We start from the raw sequence: 21,953 nt of genomic DNA, 5'->3' as shown, positions 1-21,953 counted from the left end.
TGCACTAACCACAGTATCATTGTGCCATCCATATTATTTAAGTCATTATTAAAAATGTTATAACGGCATTTAGAAAAATTCCAAACAAAAAGGCTGAGTCAACGTGGTTTTGTGAAAGGGAAATCATTTTTAACTAATTTATTGGAGTTTTTTAAAATACTTTTCCAATTCAATCAAATCAAGTCCAATTCAGAGTCTCAACAAGTTGAGACGTTCCCGATCCAAGCTGACAAGACAGGGCTCTCACCTCCTGTCTTGGGCCTGATCTACATGAGCCAAGCTGATTGGAGGAGGGGGAGGTTTCCTCCTCCAAGGCTTGAGCTCATTTGCATCTTAGCCAAAAGGCCGAGATGCCGCTTTTAAAAATTGCTTCATATGAAAATGAAGCTTAAATGTAACCTAATGACCTCAACCAAGCGCAGCATCCAATCCATACTACACTTGATCTTAGCCAAAAGGCCGAGCTACTCTGTTCGGGGAGATGGTGATATAGTGACATCATTGGACTAGTAACCCAGAGGCCCAGATTTAAGCTCTGGGGTCATGGGTTCAAATCCCCCCACAGCAGCTGGTGGAGCCTGAACTCAGATCATTAATCCGGAACTGAAAACTATTCCCGATTGGAGTTCCATGACAGAGTCACATAGATCAAGGGGAACCAGTGGATGTGCTGTACTCAGATTTCCAGAAGGCATTTGATAGGGTAGCACATCAAGGTTATTGCGGAAAATTAAAGCTCATGGTGTACGGGTAACATATTGACATGGAAAGAAGACTGGTCAGTTACCAGGACCAGGTTAAAGTCCAACAGGTTTATTTGGTAGCAAAAGCCACTCGCTTTCGGAACAGCTGTTCCTTCGTCAGGTGAGTGGGGGTTCTGATCACAAACAGGGCACAAAGACACAAACTCAATTTACATGAATAATGATTGGAATGTGAGTGTTTACAGCTAATCAAGTCTTAAAGGTACAGACAATGTGAGTGGAGGGAGCATTAAGCACAGGTTAAAGAGATGTGTACTGTCTCCAGACAGGACAGTTAGTGAGATTTTGCACATCCAGGCAAGTTGTGGGGGTTACAGATAGTGTGACATGAACCCAATATCCCGGTTGAGGCCGTCCTCATGTATGCAGAACCTGGCCATCAGTCTCTGCTCAGCGACTCTGCGCTGTCGTGTGTCGTGAAGGCCGCCTTGGAGAACGCTTACCTGGAGATCAGAGGCTGAATGCCCGTGACCGCTGAAGTGCTCCCCAACAGGAAGAGAACACTCTTGCCTGGTGATTATCGAGCGGTGTTCATTCATCCGTTGTCCTAGCGTCTGCATAGTTTCCCCAATGCCTCAGGACACCCTTTCCTCCAGCGTATCAGGTAGACAACGTTGGCCGAGTTGCAAGAGTATGTACCGTGTACCTGGTGGATGGTGTTCTCGCGTGAGATGATGGCATCCGTGTCGATGATCCGGCACGTCTTGCAGAGGTTGCTGTGGCAGGGTTGTGTGGTGCCGTGGTCACTGTTCTCCTGAAGGCTGGGTAGTTTGCTGCGGACAATGGTCTGTTTGAGGTTGTGCGGTTGTTTGAAGGCAAGAAGTGGGGGTGTGGGGATGGCCTTAGCGAGATGTTCGTCTTCATCAATGACATGTTGAAGGCTCCGGAGGAGATGCCGTAGCTTCTCCGCTCCGGGGAAGTACTGGACGACGAAGGGTACTCTGTCCACCGTGTCCCGTGTTTGTCTTCTGAGGAGGTCGGTGCGGTTTTTCGCTGTGGCGCGTCGGAACTGTCGATCGATGAGTCGAGCCCCATATCCTATTCTTATGAGGGCATCTTTCAGCGTCTGGAGGTGTCTGTGGTGATTCTCCTCATCCGAGCAGATCCTGTGTATACGGAGGGCTTGTCCGTAGGGGATGGCTTCTTTAACGTGTTTAGGTTGGAAGCTGGAGAAGTGGAGCATCGTGAGGTTATCCATGGGCTTGCGGTACAGTGAGGTGCTGAGGTGACTGTCCTTAATGGAGACGCGTGTGTCCAAGAATGCAACCGATTGCGGAGAGTAGTCCATGGTGAATCTGGTGAGTCTCCCACCCACCTGACAAAGGAACAGCCTGTTCCGAAAGCTAGTGGCTTTTGCTACCAAATAAACCTGTTGGACTTTAGCCTGGTATTGTTAGACTTCTTACTGTGTTTACCCCAGTCCAACGCCGGCATCTCCACATCATAGTTACCAGGAAGCAGAGAGCAGGCATAAATGGGTCTTTTTTGCATGGCAGGATTTTACAAGTGGTGTGTCACAGGGTTTAGCGCATGGGCCTCAGCTTTATACCATTTATATACATGAATTGGATGAAGGGACTGAAGGTATAGTTGCTAAATTTGCTAATACTGAAATAGCAAGATCTAACATCTGCACTTGACATTTAATGGCATCACCATCACTGAACCCCCCCCACTATCAACATCCTGGGGGTTACCATCACTGAATCCCCCACTATCAACATCCTGGGGGTTACCATCACTGAAACCCCCACTATCAACATCCTGGGGGTTCCCATTGACCAGAAACTGAGCTGGACCCAGCCGTATAAATACTGTGGCTCCCAAAGCAGGTCAGAGGCTGGGAATCCTGCGGAGAGTAACTCACCTCCTGACTCCCCAAAGCCTGTCCACCATCTACAAGGCACAAGTCAGGAGTGTGATGGAATACTCCCCACTCGCCTGGATGGGTGCGGCTCCAACAACACTCGAGAAGCTCAACACCATCCAGGACAAAGCAGCCCCGCTCGATCGACACGCTAACCGCAAACATTCACTCCCTCCACCCCCGACGCACAGTGACAGCCGTGTGTACCATCTACAAGATGCACTGCAGCGACTCACCAAGGCTCCTTAGGCAGCACCTTCCAAACCCACCACCTCTACCATCTAGAAGGACAAGGGCAGCAGATACCTGGGAACACCCCCACCTGGAGGCTCCCCTCCGAGTCACTCACCATCCCGACTTGGAAATATATCGGCCGTTCCTTCACTGTCGCTGGGGTCAAAATCCTGGCATTCCCTCCCTAACAGCACTATGGGTGTACCTACACCACATGGGGACTGCAGTGGGTTCAAGATGGCCGGCTCACCCACCCCCTTCCCAAGGGGCAGTTAGGGATGGGGGGGTAAATGCTGGGTCTGGCCAGCGATTAACGGACAGATAAAAGAATCAGATTATCTGGGTCCGTATCTCACTGTTGTTTGTGGGATCTTGCTGTGCAAAATGACTGCCACATTTCCATAGGTGAAAAACTGGTCTCCATTATCTGTGAAACAAGTGGAGATGTCCTGTGGTGGGGACAGGTGCTAGAAAAATGCCTGACAATCATGGAATCAGGTCACATGCTTACCAGTTGTCCGGCTAACAGGGGCATGTACTCGATGATGGCCAGTCGTACCCGCCACTTGGCATCTTCTGCCAACTCAACAATGGCGGGCAGCAGGGATTGCGACAACTGTCTGATGCCAATCACCTCGTTCACACAGTCCAGGTTCGAAATGATATTCAAACGGACCTCTGGACACTGCAGAGAGAGAGAGGGAGAGAGGGAGAGACAGAGGGAGAGAGAGAGATAGAGGGAGAGAGAGAGAGACAGAGGGAGAGAGAGAGATAGAGGGAGAGAGAGGGAGAGAGAGAGAGAGAGAGAGACAGAGGGAGAGAGAGAGATAGAGGGAGAGAGAGAGAGAGATAGAGAGAGAGAGAGATAGAGGGAGAGAGAGAGGGAGAGGGAGAGAGAGAGAGGGAGAGAGAGAGAGGGAGAGAGAGAGAGAGAGATAGATAGATAGAGAGAGAGATAGAGGGAGAGAGAGAGAGAGAGATAGAGGGAGAGAGAGAGATAGAGGGAGAGAGAGATAGAGAGACAGAGGGAGAGAGAGAGAGAGATAGAGGGAGAGAGAGAGGGGGGAACAGAGAGTGAGACAGAGTCAGTGAGAGAGAAAGTGAGAAAGGGAGACAGAGGGGGACAGAGGGTGAAAGAAAGAGGGGGAGAGAGAGTGAGTTAGAGAGAGTGCAGGGAGAGTGAGAAAGAGAGCGTGCAGGGAGTGTGTGAGATAATGACAGAGTGAGAGCGAGAGGGAGGCGGAGAGAGAGAGTCAGAGAAAGAGAGGAAGAGAGAGAGAGACAGAGAGATAGAGAGATGGAAACAGAGAGAGACAGACAGAGAGAGAAACAGAGAGACAGACAGACAGAAAGAGACAGAGAGAGAGAGACAGAGTTAAAGTTTTAAAAGTTTATTTATTAGTCACAAGTAGGCTTACATTAACACTGCAATGAAGTTATTGTGAAAATCCCCTAGTCGCCACACTCCGGTGCCTGTTGGGGTACACTGAGGGAGAATTTAGCACGGCCAATGCACCCTAACCAGCAGGTCTTTTGGAGAGTGTGGTGATTATCCCTTTCCAGACCAACCTGCAGACTAAAGGTCACATGGCCCAGGGAACCAATTATGGAGTCACTCTGGGGAGCTCAGGTTTCTGTTCCGGAACCTTCTCGGGAGCTGGCTGCAGTCACGAGGCTGGAAGCTTCTGTATAAACTTTACCCGTAAATAAACCTGTTGCTGTTTTCCCTCAACTGGTGAACAAGGATTACATTGGCGACGAGGGTAAAATCGAGGCTCAAACTGAGAGTGGACAGTTTGTGTTGCAGTTGAGACGGAGAAGGGTCATTAAAAATATGTACCTTATTTGGACGGTTCGATCCTTTTGGTGTCTCCGTGGAGGACAGGACACAATCAATGGAACGTTTGGGTTACTATTTTCAGGCCAATGTAATCGGGGAAGAGAAAGGCAATCCACCTGAGTGTGTGTGGGACCCAAAGGTACAATCTGATTCGCTATCTCACTGAGCGCCCCTGGCTCCAAGTCATTGAGTGAGACCGTAGAATTTATAAAGTCACATTTCCATCCGAATCCGTCGATCATATTGTAGAGATTTCAATTTCATTCCAGGGGTGAGTCCCAGGGGAAACTATTATGTCTCATATCACCGAGCAAATCTCGGAGCGCTGCGACTTTAGAGCCACTTTGAATGATATGCTGTGGGACAGATTAATCTGCGGGGTGAATAGAACCATAGAATCACAGAATAGTACAATCCGACAGTGCAGAAGGAGGCCATTCGGCCCATCGAGCCAGCACCAACAAGCCTCTGTACAGCCTTTACCCGTAAATAAACCTGTTGCTGTTTTCCCTCAACTGGTGAACAAGAGTTTTTACAGACAGCATGAGAGAGAGTGAAAGACACAGAGATAGAGAGACAGACAGAGAGAGAGAGAAAGCTTGTTCAGGAAGAGAGAGTGCGACAGAGAGAGAAAGATTGAAAGAGTGTGCGAGATAGAGGGAGAGAGTGAGAGAGAGAGAGCAAGAAGGCAGCGAGAGACAGCAAATAGATAAGGAGAGAAACAGAGACACAGAGAAAGTGAGACGGGCCAATAGAGAGAGAGAGAGAAAAAACAGGAGAGAGAGAGAAACAGGGGTGAGAGACAGAAACAGGGCAGAGAGAGAGAGATAGGGAGAGAGACAAAGACAGAGAGAGAGCACAGAGAGAGAGATGGAGTGAGAGAGAAAGAGAGAGCAGAGACACACAGGTACAGAGGAGAAAGGATACAATAAGTGTGTGAGGAAAGATTAAACCATGTGACACAATCCACTGTGAGGACACAATAGTTTCCACACAGCAGCTTGTTGTGATCTGAAAGGGCAGTGGAAGCAGATTCAACAGTATCTTTCAACAGAGGGGGACAGCAAGAGGAGCCCAGTAAGGTACAGGTCAGGGAGCGGTGAGAATGAGAATGTTACTCAGACCCCATCCAGAGCAGGGGAATCCACAGGGATCATAGCCCGGTGAACTCAGCATAACCCCCGCACAGGAGCTGTGTCTTCCCCCTCAGTCAGAATCCATCTGTAAACAGTTGCTCCATCCGGGCATCAAGGGGGAAAACCGACAGTGACCCAGTCCATTGGCACCTCTCACCTCAACAGGTCAAAGGGTGCAGGGGTCCCGGAACCCGAGAGACCTCCGGAACCCGGGGAACTCACCTCATCTTTCAGCTGTGCCAGGAAGAGTGGCAGAAGATGTTCCACAGTGTGGTCCTTGCCCAGCATTGGGGACAGTCCCATGATTACAGAGGCCAGAGCGGACTTCACATGCTCATTCGCATCCGATACAAGGTCCTGTTATAAAGCAGAACACAGTGAGGTGAGAAACTCATCTGACCTTTCACACTGCAGGTACAGTACGGGGTTAGATACAGAGTAAAGCTCCCTCTACACTGTCCCCCATCAAACACTCCCAGGACAGGTACAGCACGGGGTTAGATACAGAGTAAAGCTCCCTCTACACTGTCCCCATCAAACACTCCCAGGACAGGTACAGCACGGGGTTAGATACAGAGTAAAGCTCCCTCTACACTGTCCCCATCAAACACTCCCAGGACAGGTACAGCACGGGGTTAGATACAGAGTAAAGCTCCCTCTACACTGTCCCCCATCAAACACTCCCAGGACAGGTACAGCACGGGGTTAAATACAGAGTAAAGCTCCCTCTACACTGTCCCCCATCAAACACTCCCAGGACAGGTACAGCACGGGGTTAGATACAGAGTAAAGCTCCCTCTACACTGTCCCCCATCAAACACTCCCAGGACAGGTACAGCACGGGGTTAGATACAGAGTAAAGCTCCCTCTACACTGTCCCCATCAAACACTCCCAGGACAGATACAGCACGGGGTTAGATACAGAGTAAAGCTCCCTCTGCACTGTCCCCATCAAACACTCCCAGGACAGGTACAGCACAGGGTTAGATACAGAGTAAAGCTCCCTCTACACTGTCCCCATCAAACACTCCCAGGACAGGTACAGCACGGGGTTAGATACAGAGTAAAGCTCCCTCTACACTGTCCCCATCAAACACTCCCAGGACAGGTACAGCACAGGGTTAGATACAGAGTAAAGCTCCCTCTACACTGTCCCCATCAAACACTCCCAGGACAGGTACAGCACGGGGTTAGATACAGAGTAAAGCTCCCTCTACACTGTCCCCATCAAACACTCCCAGGACAGGTACAGCACGGGGTTAGATACAGAGTAAAGCTCCCTCTACACTGTCCCCATCAAACACTCCCAGGACAGGTACAGCACAGGGTTAGATACAGAGTAAAGCTCCCTCTACACTGTCCCCATCAAACACTCCCAGGACAGGTACAGCACGGGGTTAGATACAGAGTAAAGCTCCCTCTGCACTGTCCCCATCAAACACTCCCAAGACAGGTACAGCACGGGGTTAGATACAGAGTAAAGCTCCCTCGACACTGTCCCCATCAAACACTCCCAGGACAGGTACAGCACGGGGTTAGATACAGAGTAAAGCTCCCTCGACACTGTCCCCATCAAACACTCCCAGGACAGGTACAGCACGGGGTTAGATACAGAGTAAAGCTCCCTCTACACTGTTCCCATCAAACACTCCCAGGACACGGACAGCATGGGGTTAGACCCAGAGTAAAGCTCCCTCTGCGCTGTCCCCATGAAACACTCCCAGGACAGGTACAGCACGGGGTTAGATACAAAGTGAAGCTCCCTCAGCACTGCCCCATCAAACACTCCCAGGACAGGTACAGCACGGGGCTAGATACAGAGTAAAGCTCCCTCTACACTGTCCCCGATCAAACACTCCCAGGAGAGGTACAGCACGGGGTTAGATACAGAGTAAAGCTCCCTTGACACTGTCCCCATCAAACACTCCCAGGACAGGTACAGCATAGAGTTAGATACAGAGTAAAGCTCTCTCTACACTATCCCCATCAAACACTCCCAGGACAGGTACAACACGGGGTTAGATACAGTGTAAAGCTCCCTCTACACTGTCCCATCAAACACTCCCAGGATAGGTACAGCACGCGGTTAGATACAGAGTAAAGCTCCCTCTACACTGTCCCCATCAAACATTCCCAGGACAGGTACAGCACGGGGTTAGATACAGAGTAAAGCTCCCTCTACACTGTCCCCATCAAACACTCCCAGGACAGGTACAGCACAGAGTTAGATACAGAATAAAGCTCCCTTGACACTGTCCCCATCAAACACCCAGGACAGGTACAGCACGGGGTTAGATACAGAGTAAAGCTCCCTCTACACTGTCCCCATCAAACATTCCCAGGACAGGTACAGCACGGGGTTAGATACAGAGTAAAGCTCCCTCTACACTGTCCCCATCAAACACTCCCAGGACAGGTACAGCACAGAGTTAGATACAGAATAAAGCTCCCTTGACACTGTCCCCATCAAACATTCCCAGGACAGGTACAGCACAGGGTTAGATACAGAGTAAAGCTCCCTCTACATTGTCCCCATCAAACACTCCCAGGACAGGTACAGCACGGGGTTAGATACAGAGTAATGCTCCCTCTACACTGTCCCCATCAAACACTCCCAGGATAGGTACAGCAGTACCTCTGGTCGGCTCATGAAGAAAGTCAGGAGGTGTGGGATAGAGGGAGATTTGGCCGATTGGATAAATAACTGGCTATCTCACAGAAGACAGAGGGTGGTGGTGGATGGAAAATTTTCAGACTGGAGACCAGTTACCAGCGGTGTACCACAGGGATCAGTGCTTGGTCCTTTGCTTTTTTGTGATTTTTATCAATGACTTGGAGGAGGGGGCTGAAGGGTGGATCAGTAAATTTGCAGAAGACACCAAGATTGGTGGAGTAGTGGATGAGGTGGAGGGCTGTTGTAGGCTGCAAAGAGACATAGATAGGATGCAAAGCTGGGCCGAAAAATGGCAGATGGAGTTTAACCCTGATAAATGTGAGGTGATTCATTTTGGTCGGACATATTTGAATGCGGATTACAGGATTAAAGGTAGGGTTCTGAAGACTGTGGAGGAACAGAGAGATCTTGGGGTCCATATCCACAGATCTCTGAAGGTTGCCACTCAAGTGGATAGAGCTGTGAAGAAGGCCTATAGTGTGTTAGCATTTATTAACAGGGGGATTGAGTTTAAGAGCTGTGGGGTTATGCTGCAACTGTACAGGACCTTGGTAAGACCACATTTGGAATATTGTGTGCAGTTCTGGTCACCTCACTAAAAGAAGGATGTGGAAGCGCTGGAAAGAGTGCAGAGGAGGTTTACCAGGATGCTGCCTGGTTTGGAGGGTAGGTCTTATGAGGAAAGTTTGAGGGAGCTAGGGCTGTTCTCTTTAGAGCGGAGGAGGATGAGAGGTGATTTAATAGAGGTTTATAAGATGATGAAGGGGATAGATAGAGTGAACGTTCAGAGACTATTTCCTCGGGTGGATGGAGCTATTACAAGGGGGCATAACTATAGGGTTCGTGGTGGGAGATATAGGAGGGATGTCCGAGGTAGATTCTTTACGCAGAGAGTGGTTGGGGTGTGGAATGGACTGCCTGCAGTGATAGTGGAGTCAGACACTTTAGGAAGGTGGCACATGAAATCTAGCCCCAGTAGTACGGCAGCGCAGAGCTGTGGCAGCACGAGGAGCCTGCACTTGTCGTACGGCTACACCGTGCCCCGTACAGTCAGAGTTGTCACACAGTAGCCGAGGACATTCACCGACTGGGACGTTGAAGCCATGGAGATTGATTGCTGCATTGGCAGTACTGGCAGTGCGTAGCGCCTCACCGGGTTAGGGTGGATAAAACTCTCCGTACTCCCACTGTCAAATAAGCAGTTTGTAGTGTGGCCGTTTACCTTGATGTCCATCATCGACTAGGCGAGTTGCTGAGGCCTGGACTGGTCCAACGTGACCGAGGCCACCGTCGGATTAGGCGATGCGTGGACGGTTCCCAAAATGGCGGCCCCCGTGACTCGGCTGACGTCACCCAAGGTGGCGGCTCCCGTGGGTCGCACGTGGCTGATGACGTCCAAGATGGCGGCCTCCGTGGGTCGCACGCGGCCGATGGCGTCCAAAATGGCGGCACCCGCGGATCGCACACGGCCGATGGCGTCGAAGACAGTGCCTCCTACGGATCGCACGCGGCGCTGCTGGGCCTGGGGGCCGATTTTGCCCTGCAAACTTTCAGGTAATGACCCTTCTTACCGCAGCCAGAGCAGATCGCGTCTTTTGCCGGGCAGCGTCGTCGTGGGTGCTTCTCCAGGCCGCAGAAGCTGCACCTCGGGCCTCCGGGGACTGCCGCAGTGGTCAATTCGGTGTCGGGACGGGACGTGGCGTAGGTTTGCGGCCCTCCCGGGTACAGCGATGGCTGCGGTCGCGGTGTCCACGGTGCGCCCTCGTGGTCGAGGGTGGAGGCCTCGAGGTTCTGGAACGCGACCTCCAGCGAGTCGGCAAGCGCCACAGTTTTCTGCAGGTCCAGCCCACCTTGTTCCAGCAGGTGCTGCCGGATATCGGTCGACCTGATGCCCGCGACAAAGGCATCTCTGATCAGGTTGGCGGCGTTTTGGGCGGCTGAAACGGCCTTGCAGCTGCAGGCTCTGCCGAGTGCACGCAGTTCGCGCAGGAATTGCTCAGTCGATTCCCCCGGCTGCTGTCTGCGAGTGGCCAGCAGGTGTCTGGCGTAGACCTCATTCGGCTGCCGGTTGTACTGGCTCTTTAGGAGATCGATTGCCTCCTGGTAAGTTTCCGTGTCTCGGATCAGCGCGAAGACGTGAGCGCTGACGCGGGCGTGGAGCACGTGTAGTTTGTCGATGTCGGTTACGAGGAGGAGGCGATGAAGGTCTCGAAACAGCGCAGCCAGTGATCAAAACCGTTTGAGGCCCCAACAGCCTGGGGGTCCAAGTCCAATTTGTCAGATTTCAGGAGTTGCTCCAGCCCAAAATTTTTGTTAAGAAAATTGATGCACCATCGATTACGCAAAGACTCGTTGTTGCGAAAGAACAGGCTTTTATTAACAAAGAATTGGAGCACTCCCGAACCGATAGCTAATCCAAACTGAGGCAAAAGGGGCGGAGAGCAGCCACCTTTATACCCCGAGGAGGGCGGAGCCCCGGATTGAGGCAGCAGGGGCGTGTCCAGGCACATCACACAAACTATCACATCAACAGACAACTACAGTGGTTCACCACAGAGAGCATGGGGTTAGACACAGAGTAAAGCTCCCTCAGCGCTGTCCCCATCAAACACTCCCAGGACAGGTATAGCACGGGGTTAGATACAGAGTAAAGCTCCCTCTACACTGTCCCCATCAAACACTCCTAGGACAGGTACAGCACGGGGTTAGATACAGAGTAAAGCTCCCTCTGCACTGTCCCCATCAAACACTCCCAGGACAGGTACAGCACAGGGTTAGATACAGAGTAAAACTCCCTCTACACTGTCCCCATCAAACACTCCCAGGACAGGTACAGCACGGGGTTAGATACAGAGTAAAGCTCCCTTGACACTGTCCCCATCAAACCCTCCCAGGACAGGTACAGCATAGAGTTAGATACAGAGTAAAGCTCTCTCTACACTATCCCCATCAAACACTCCCAGGACAGGTACAGCACGGGGTTAGATACAGAGTAAAGCTCCCTCTACACTGTCCCCATCAAACACTCCCAGGACAGGTACAGCACAGGGTTAGATACAGAGTAAAACTCCCTCTACACTGTCCCCATCAAACACTCCCAGGACAGGTACAGCACGGGGTTAGATACAGAGTAAAGTTCCCTCTAAACTGTCCCTCATCAAACACTCCCAGGACAGGTACAGCACGGCGTTAGATACAGAGTAAAGATCCCTCTACACTGTCCCCATCAAACACTCCCAGGTCAGGTACAGCACGGGGTTAGATACAGAGTAAAGCTCCCACTACACTGTCCCCATCAAACACTCCCAGGACAGGTACAGCACGGGGTTAGATACAGAGTAAAGCTCCCTCTACACTGTCCCCATCAAACACTCCCAGGACAGGTACAGCACGGGGTTAGATACAGAGTAAAGCTCCATCTACACTGTCCCCATCAAACACTCCCAGGACAGGAACAGCACGGGGTTAGATACAGAGTAAAGCTCCCTCTACACTGTCCCCCATCAAACACTCCCAGGACAGGTACAGCACGGGGTTAGATACAGAGTAAAGCTCCCTCTACACTGTCCCCCATCAAACTCTCCCAGGACAGGTACAGCACGGGGTTAGATACAGAGTAAAGCTCCCACTACACTGTCCCCATCAAACACTCCCAGGACAGGTACAGCACGGGGTTAGATACAGAGTAAAGCTCCCTCTACACTGTCCCCATCAAACACTCCCAGGACAGGTACAGCACGGGGTTAGATACAGAGTAAAGCTCCCTCTACACTGTCCCCATCAAACACTCCCAGGACAGGTACAGCACGGGGTTAGATACAGGTCAGAGTTATACAAGGGAAAGGTGGAGGTGGTGTCTGTGGGGGTTGTGGAGGTTCACCTTCACAGAGGGCAGGATGTTGGTCAGGATGATCTGCTGTCGTCCGTCAGGGGGCAGATTCTCGCAGAGTTCTGAAAGAGAGCAGGATTCAGTCAGGAACTCGTAATTCTCATTCCGTTCTTGCTGAATATCTCAATGCGAACTCAATCATCAATAAAGCTCATGCATCAAAAACAGAAAGGGACTTTTACCCTCAAGCTGGCACACGGTCAGTGCTGAGGGAGTGCCGCACTGTCAGAGGGTCAGTACTGAGGGAGTGCCGCACTGTCAGAGGGTCAGTACTGAGGGAGTGCCGCACTGTCAGAGGGTCAGTACTGAGGGAGTGCCGCACTGTCAGAGGGTCAGTACTGAGGGAGAGCCGCACTGTCAGAGGGTCAGTACTGAGGGAGTGCCGCACTGTCAGAGGGTCAGTGCTGAGGGAGTGCCGCACTGTCAGAGGGTCAGTACTGAGGGAGTGCCGCACTGTCAGAGGGTCAGTACTGAGGGAGTGCCGCACTGTCAGAGGGTCAGTACTGAGGGAGAGCCGCACTGTCAGAGGGTCAGTACTGAGGGAGTGCCGCACTGTCAGAGGGTCAGTACTGAGGGAGTGCCGCACTGTCAGAGGGTCAGTACTGAGGGAGTGCCGCACTGTCAGAGGGTCAGTACTGAGGGAGTGCCGCACTGTCAGAGGGTCAGTACTGAGGGAGTGCCGCACTGTCAGAGGGTCAGTACTGAGGGAGTGCCGCACTGTCAGACGGTCAGTACTGAGGGAGTGCCGCACTGTCAGAGGGTCAGTACTGAGGGAATGCTGCACTGTCAAGGGGTCAGTACTGAGGGAGTGCCGCACTGTCAGAGGGTCAGTACTGAGGGAGTGCCGCACTGTCAGAGGGTCAGTACTGAGGGAGTGCCGCACTGTCAGAGGGTCAGTACTGAGGGAGTGCCGCACTGTCAGAGGGTCAGTACTGAGGGAGTGCCGCACTGTCAGAGGGTCAGTACTGAGGGAGTGCCGCACTGTCAGAGGGTCAGTACTGAGGGAGTGCCGCACTGTCAGAGGGTCAGTACTGAGGGAGTGCCACACTGTCAGAGGTGCTGTCTTTCTGAATGAGGCATTAAATGGAGGCTCTGTCTGCCCTCTCGGGGTGGTATAAAGATCCCACGGTCACTATTTGGAAGAAGATTGGGAGTGGCGGAGGGGAGGAGGGTGGGGGTGAGATCTCGCCCATGTCCCGGGGCTAATATTTATCCCTCAATCAACATCAGTGAAAAAAAGCAGGTGATCTGGGTCAGTAAAGGGGAGGTAAATTCACCGCAGTCCCAGGGGACCAGAGGCTGCTCTCTCCTTCGAGAGGCAGAGCTGACGGGTGGTGACTGAACCTGAGGATCACCACACCTCAGGTGAGGGGCAAAGGTGCGAAAGGCGTCGCCTTCATGAGTGACCTCAGCCAGTCCGGGATGCGAACCCGCGCTGTTGGTATCGTAAAGCAGCCGTCCAGCTAATAAAGCTAAACCTACTCTGCCACTGCGGGGGCACGGTGGCACAGTGGTTAGCACTGCTGCCTCACAGCGCCAGGGACCCGGGTTCGATTCCCGGGGGCACGGTGACACAGTGGTTAGCGCTGCTGCCTCACAGCGCCAGGGACCCGGGTTCGATTCCCGGGGGCACGGTGGCACAGTGGTTAGCACTGCTTCCTCACAGTGCCAGGGACCCGGGTTCGATTCCCGGGGGCACGGTGACACAGTGGTTAGCACTGCTGCCTCACAGCACCAGGGACCCGGGTTCGATTCCCGGGGGCACGGTGACACAGTGGTTAGCGCTGCTGCCTCACAGCACCAGGGACCCGGGTTCGATTCCCGGGGGCACGGTGACACAGTGGTTAGCGCTGCTGCCTCACAGCGCCAGGGACCCGGGTTCGATTCCCGGGGGCACAGTGACACAGTGGGTTAGCGCTGCTGCCTCACAGCGCCAGGGACCCGGGTTCGATTCCCGGGGGCACGGTGACACAGTGATTAGCACTGCTGCCGCACTGTCAGAGGGTCAGTACTGAGGGGTTCGATTCCCGGCTTGGGTCACTGTCTGTGCAGATTTTGCACATTCTCCCTGTGTCTGCGTGGGTTTCCTCCGGGTGCTCCGGTTTCCTTCCACAGTCCAAAGATGTACAGGTTCGTTGGATTGGCCATGCTAAATTGCCCCTTAGTGTCCAAAGATGTGTCGGTCAGGTGGATTGGCTATTGTAAATTGCCCCTTAGTGTCAGGGGGACTAGCTCGGGTAAAAGCATGGGGTTACGGGGATAGGGCCTGGGTGGGATTGTGGTTGGTGCAGACTCGATGGGCTGAATGGCCTCCTTCTGTACTAAAGATTCTATGATTATCACACGGCTGATTGTGGGATCTTGCTGTGCACTTGTTTGCTGCCGCGTTTCCTGCTTTCCAAACTGTGACCTGTCGTGGAAATAAAACTCCTTTCGCTCTGTCGTCCTCACTGCGAAAGGCGGAGGGGTTCTTTCCTTGACCTCTTTGTGGACACTGACCTTTGACCTTGCTGGCCGCTGAGGCGCGTACCTCAGCTTCGCAGTCCTTCATGAGGTTCTGGAAGGCCGGTACCAGGTCCTTCTTGGTGATCTCCGGCCCGATGGCTTTCTGCAACTGTCAGTCATCACACACGGAGTGGGGAGGAAGCGGGAGAACAAAACAGGGGGAAAAGTAAAGAAGAAACTCTTAAACCTCAGGGTGAATATCGCCCGTTACCCTCAGCAAAGCTGAAAGGGTTAAACTACGAGCACTGACAGAGCTGGCTGGTGTCCCACCCCCACTCCCCCTTCACCCCCGCCTCAGTCAGAACCGTACGGGAGGTTGTTGCATCAGGTGAAATCTCACGGGATCCAGGGTGAGGTATCTAAATGGATACAAAATTGGCTTCTTGACAGAATAAAAAGTTCCACAAAACCAGGTTAAAGTCCAACAGGTTTATTTGTAGCAAAAGCAATGTGAGTGGAGAGAGGGTTAGGCACAGGTTAAAGAGATGTGTATTGTCTCCAGACAGGACAGTTAGTGAGATTTTGCAAGCCCAGGCAAGTCATGGGGGTTACAGATAGTGTGACATGAACCCAAGATCCTGGTTGAGGCCATCCTCGTGTGTGCGGAACTTGGCTATCAGTCTCTGCTCAGCGGCTCTGCGTTGTCGTATGTTGTGAGGCCGCCTTGGAGAACGCTTACTCGAAGATCAGAGGCCGAATGCCCGTGACCGCTGAAGTGCTTCCCAACAGGAAGAGAACAGTCTTGCCTGGTGATTGTCGAGCGGTGTTCATTCATCCGTTGTCGCAGCGTCTGCATAGTTTCCCCAATGTACCATGCCTCGGGACATCCTGTCCTGCAGCGTATCAGGTAGACAACGTTGGCCGAGTCGCAAGAGTATGTACCGTGTACCTGGTGGATGGTGTTCTCACGTGAGATGATGGCATCCGTGTCGATGATCCGGCACGTCTTGCAGAGGTTGCTGTGGCAGGGTTGTGTGGTGTCGTGGTCACTGTTCTCCTGAAGGCTGGGTAGTTTGCTGTGGACAATGGTCTGTTTGAGGTTGTGCGGTTGGTGAAGGCAAGAAGTGGGGGTGTGGGGATGGCCTTGGCGAGACGTTCGTCTTCATCAATGACATGTTGAAGGCTCCGGAGAAGATGTCGTAGCTTCTCCGCTCCGGGGAAGGACTGGACGACGAAGGGTACTCTGTCCACTGTGTCCCGTGTTTGTCTTCTGAGGAGGTCGGTGCGGTTTTTCGCTGTGGCGCGTCGGAACTGTCGATCGATGAGTCGAGCACCATATCCTGTTCTTATGAGGGCATCTTTCAGCGTCTGGAGGTGTCCGTTGCGACCCTGTCGGGAAACACTTCAGCAGTCACAGACATTCGGCCTCTGATCTTCGGGTAAGCGTTCTCCAAGGCGGCCTTCACGACACACGACAACGCAGAATCGCTGAGCAGAGACTGATAGCCAAGTTCCGCACACATGAGGACGGCTTCAACCGGGATCTTGGGTTCATGTCACACTATCTGTAACCCCCACGACTTGCCTGGGTTTGCAAAATCTCACTAACTGTCCTGTCTGGACACAATACACATCTCTTTAACCTGTGCTTGGCCCTCTCTCCACTCACATTGTCTGTACCTTTAAGACTTGATTTCCTGTAAAGACTCGCATTCCAACCATTATTTTGTAAATTGAGTTTGTGTCTTTATATGCCCTGTTTGTGAACAGAATTCCCATTCACCTGACGAAGGAGCAGCGCTCCGAAAGCTTGTGTGGCTCGTGCTACCAAATAAACCTGTTGGACTTTAACCTGGTGTTGTGAGATTTCTTACTGTGTTTACCCCAGTCCAACGCCGGCATCTCCACTTCTTGACAGAAGCCAGAGGTTGGTTGTAGAAGGTTGTTTTTCAAACTGGAGGCCTGTGACCAGCGGTGTGCCTCAGGGATCAGTGCTGGGTCCACTGTTAATTGTCGTTTATATTAATGATTTGGATGAGAAGTTAGGAGGCATGGTTAGTAAGTTTGCAGATGACACCAAGATTGGGGGCATAGTGGACAGTGAAGAAGGTTATCTCCGATTGCAACAGGATCTTGATCAATTGGGCCAGTGGGCTGACGAATGGCAGATGGAGTTTAATTTAGACAAATGCGAGGTGATGCATTTTAGTAGATCGAACCAGGGCAGGACTTACTCAGTTAATGGTAGGGCGTTGGGGAGAGTTACAGAACAAAGAGATCATAGAAATCATAGAAATGATAGAAACCCTACAGTACAGAAAGAGGCCATTCGGCCCATCGAGTCTGCACCGACCACAATCCCACCCCGGCCCTACCCCCATATCCCTACATATTTACCCACTAATCCCTCTAACCTACGCATCTCAGGACACGAAGGGCAATTTTTTTTTAGCATGGCCAATCAACCTAACCCAGACATTTTTGGACTGTGGGAGGAAACCGGAGCACCCGGAGGATACCCACGCAGACACGAGGAGAATGTGCAAACTCCACACAGACAGTGACCCGAGCCAGGAATCGAACCCAGGTCCCTGGAGCTGTGAAGCAGCAGTGCTAACCACTGTGCTACTGTGTCGCCCATGTAGGGGTACATGTTCATAGCTCCTTGAAAGTGGAGTCACAGGTGGACAGAGTGGTGAAGAAGGCATTCAGCATGCTTGGTTTCATTGGTCAGAACATTAAATGCAGGAGTTGGGACGTCTTGTTGAAGTTGTACAAGACATTGGTAAGGCCACATTTGGAATACTGTGTACAGTTCTGGTCACCCTATTATAGAAAGGATGTTATTAAACTAGAAAGAGTGCAGAAAAGACTTACTAGGATGCTACCGGGACTTGATGGATTGAGTTATAAGGAGTGGCTGGATAGGCTGGGACTTTTTTCCCTGGAGCGTAGGAGGCTGAGGGGTGATCTTATAGAGGTCTATAAAATAATGAGGGGCACAGATCAGCTAGATAGTCAATATCTTTTCCCAAAGGTAGGTGAGTCTAAAACTAGAGAGCATAGGTTTAAGGTGAGAGGGGAGAGATACAAAAGTGTCCAGAGGGGCAATTATTTTAAACACAGAGGGTGGTGAGTGTCTGGAACAAGCTGCCAGAGGTAGTAGTAGAGGCGGGTACAATGTTGTCTTTTAAAAAGTATTTAGACAGTTACATGGGTAAGATGGGTATAGAGGGATATGGGCCAAACGGGGGCAATTGAGATCAGCTGAGGGGTTTTTAAAAAAAGGGCAGCGTGGACAAGTTGGGCTGAAGGGCCTGTTTCCATGCTGTAAACCTCGATGACTCGATGAGAATTCCCCCCTGCCGCATCCGGAGTCGCTGGGTCCAGCTCTGGGCCCCTCCGGTTGGGAAGGGGATATCCCCCTGGGAGGGTGAGGCCAGCTCAGATTTTCCAGAATGTTCCCCAGGGCTGAAAGTGATAAACTCGGAGGGTGTTGTACACAGATCAACCATGATTGGATAGATTGGAGAAAGAGTATGGAGGGGGGTTGTATGGGGCATTCCCCCGTTCCTGTGTAACAGGCTCGAGGGGCGGAATGGCCTCCTCCTGTTCCTGTGTAACAGGTTCAAGGGACTGAATGGCCTCCTCCTGTTCCTGTGTAACAGGCTCGAGGGGCTGAATGGCCTCCTCCTGTTCCTGTGTAACAGGCTCGAGGGGCTGAATGGCCTCCTCCTGTTCCTGTGTAACAGGCTCGAGGGGCTGAATGGGGCCTCCTCCTGTTCCTGTGTAACAGGCTCGAGGGGCTGAATGGGGTCTCCTCCTGTCCCTGTGTAACAGGCTCGAGGGGGGCTGAATGGGGCCTCCTCCTGTTCCTGTGTAACAGACTCGAGGGGGGGCTGAATGGCCTCCTCCTGTTCCTGTGTGACAGGCCCAAGGGGGCAGAATGGGGCCTCCTCCTGTACCTGTGTAACAGGCTCGAGGGGCTGAATGGCCTCCTCTTGTTCCTGTGTAACAGGCTCGAGGGGCTGAATGGGGCCTCCTCTTGTTCCTGTGTAACAGGCTCGAGGGGCTGAATGGGGCCTCCTCCTGTTCCTGTGTAACAGGCTCGAGGGGCTGAATGGCCTCCTCCTGTTCCTGTGTAACAGGCTCGAGGGGCTGAATGGCCTCCTCCTGTTCCTGTGTAACAGGCTCGAGAGGGCTGAATGGGGCCTCCTCCTGTTCCTGTGTAACAGACTCGAGGGGCTGAATGGCCTCCTCCTGTTCCTGTGTAACAGGCTCGAGAGGGCTGAATGGGGCCTCCTCCTGTTCCTGTGTAACAGGCTCGAGGGGCTGAATGGCCTCCTCCTGTTCCTGTGTAACAGGCTCGAGGGGCTGAATGGCCTCCTCCTGTTCCTGTGTAACAGGCTCGAGGGGCTGAATGGCTGCCTCCTGTTCCTGTGTAACAGGCTCGAGGGGCTGAATGGCCGCCTCCTGTTCCTGTGTAACAGGCTCGAGGGGCTGAATGGCCTCCTCCTGTTCCTGTGTAACAGGCTCGAGGGGCTGAATGGCCGCCTCCTGTTCCTGTGTAACAGGCTCGAGGGGCTGAATGGCCTCCTCCTGTTCCTGTGTAACAGGCTCGAGGGGCTGAATGGCCGCCTCCTGTTCCTGTGTAACAGGCTCGAGGGGCTGAATGGCCTCCTCCTGTTCCTGTGTAACAGGCTCGAGGGGCTGAATGGCCTCCTCCTGTTCCTGTGTAACAGGCTGTATGGACGGTTATTTCAATGGGAGATGGGAATTGTTCGGTGTGGACTGGGAATTGTTTTTAGATCGAAGGCCGTTTGCGCTCGGTTATGACGATTGTCTCGAGGTTGGGATCCGTGGAGTGGACCTGGCGGTTTGCTTGCGGCGTTCGAAACTGCAGACGGTGACTGAACGGAAATCCTTCCCCCGCGCGATGGTGATGCCAACATTCCCCTCTCGCCCCGCCCGCTTACCTCGGTGAATTTGTCTGCGACCATGTAGCGCACGCGCCATGACTTGTCCTCCACCGCCTGGCGCAGGGTGGGCATCACCAGCTTCTCCACCTCCTCCCGCTTCAGGAGCTCCGCGATGCTCACACAACCTTCGACAGCCAGCAGCCGCACCGAGTCCTGCCAGAGCACAGCAGCCGGTTAGCCTCCGGGAAGGGGCCGTATGGCCGTCCTCATCAAACCGTCACTCCCTCCCCGCTTCGCCCGGTCTGTATCGTTCCGACACTCCCCGAGCCCACTGCCAGAGATCACACCGAGGCCCCACTGCACAAACAGGCCATTCAGCCCATCGGCGCCACGCTGGTGTCCCTGCTCCACACCAGCCTCCACCGAGAGCCAGCATTCCCATGCCCCTCTGGTCTGATACCAAATCCAGGGTCAATGTCATGAAGTGTTTCTCCTCCCTTGGCCTTTGAATCATCGAATCCTCACAGTGCAGGAGGAGGACATTCAGCCCATCGAAAATGTACCAACAACAATTCCACCAGGCCCCATCCCTGTCACCCCACACATTCACCCCACTAATCCCCCTGACACTTGGGGCAATTTAGCATGGCCAATCAACCGAACCTCAAGTTAATTGATTATTTATCAAAATTCACTGGACTCTGGGGTAGTGCCGGCTGATTGGAAAACGGCTACTGTTACGCCACTGTTTAAAAAAGGAAGTAGACAAAAGGCGGGTAACTACAGGCCGGTTAGCTTGACGTCTGTAGTTGGGAAAATGCTGGAATCCATCATTAAAGAAGAAATAGCAGAGCACCTGGATAAGAATGGTTCGATCAAGCAGACGCAGCATGGATTCATGAGGGGAAAGTCGTGTTTGACGAACTTGTTGGATTTTTATGAAGATGTGACTAGTGCGGTTGACGGAGGGGAACCGGTAGATGTGGTGTTTTTGGATTTCCAAAAGGTGTTCGATAAGGTGCCTCACAAAAGGTTGCTGAAGAAGATTGGGTCACACGGAGTTGGGGGTAGGGTGTTAGCGTGGATTGGGGATTGGCTATCCGAGGAAGCAGAGAGTTGGAATAAATGGGTGCTTTTCTGGTTGGCAGATGGTGACTAGTGGCGTGCCACAGGGATCGGTACTGGGGCCTCAACTGTTTACTATTTACATAGATGATCTGGAGGAGGGGACTGAGTGTAGGGTAACAAAGTTTGCTGACGACACGAAGATAAGTGGGAAAGTGAATTGCGTGGAGGAAGCGGAAGGTCTGCAGAGAGATTTGGATAGGCTGAGTGAGTGGGCGAGGATCTGGCAGATGGAGTATAACATTGGCAGATGCGAGGTTATTCACTTTGGAAGAAATAATAGCAAATTGGATTATTATTTAAATGGAAAAAAATTACAACATGTCACTGTGCAAAGGGACCTGGGGGTCCTTGTGCATGAGTCGCAAAAACTCAGTCTGCAAGTACAACAGGTGATCAAGAAGGCAAATAGGATGAACTTAAGAACATAAGAACATAAGAAATAGGAGCAGGAGTAGGCCATCTAGCCCCTCGAGCCTGCCCCGCCATTCAATAAGATCATGGCTGATCTGAAGTGGATCAGTTCCACTTACCCGCCTGATCCCCATAACCCTTAATTCCCTTACCGATCAGGAATCCATCTATCCGTGATTTAAACATATTCAACGAGGTAGCCTCCACCACTTCAGTGGACAGAGAATTCCAGAGATTCACCACCCTCTGAGAGAAGAAGTTCCTCCTCAACTCTGTCCTAAACTGACCCCCCTTTATTTTGAGGCTGTGCCCGCTAGTTCTAGTTTCCTTTCTAAGTGGAAAGAATCTCTCCACCTCTACCCTATCCAGCCCCTTCATTATCTTATATGTCTCTATAAGGTCCCCCTCAGCCTTCTAAATTCCAACGAGTACAAACCCAATCTGCTCAGTCTCTCCTCATAATCAACACCCCTCATCTCTGGAATCAATCTGGTGAACCTTCTCTGCACTCCCTCCAAGGCATTTGGAGGGAGTGTTGGCATTTATCGCGAGGGGGATAGAATATAAAAGCAGAGAAGTCTTGCTGCATCTGTACAAGGCATTGGTGAGGCCGCAGCTGGAATACTGTGTGCAGTTTTGGTCCCTT

General features: G+C 52.1%; 1 protein-coding gene across 1 annotated transcript in view; it reads right to left on the bottom strand.

Annotated features, from left to right (window-relative positions):
- Nucleotides 1-21,953, bottom strand: part of LOC144508703 (uncharacterized) — a 66,700-nt gene that overhangs the window by 33,504 nt on the left and 11,243 nt on the right. Inside the window, exons 6-10 of the mRNA XM_078237013.1 lie at nt 19,826-19,981; nt 14,904-15,018; nt 12,396-12,466; nt 6,064-6,198; nt 3,377-3,550 (exon numbers count right to left, since the gene is read on the bottom strand). Coding sequence (XP_078093139.1) covers nt 3,377-3,550; nt 6,064-6,198; nt 12,396-12,466; nt 14,904-15,018; nt 19,826-19,981 — 651 coding nt within the window. The remainder of the gene's footprint in view (nt 1-3,376; nt 3,551-6,063; nt 6,199-12,395; nt 12,467-14,903; nt 15,019-19,825; nt 19,982-21,953) is intronic.

Source organism: Mustelus asterias, chromosome 20, assembly GCF_964213995.1.
Source record: "Mustelus asterias chromosome 20, sMusAst1.hap1.1, whole genome shotgun sequence".
Lineage (NCBI taxonomy): Eukaryota > Metazoa > Chordata > Chondrichthyes > Carcharhiniformes > Triakidae > Mustelus > Mustelus asterias.
The sequence above is the reverse complement of the archived record's forward strand: the minus strand, read 5'-3'. Positions and strand labels throughout refer to the sequence as shown.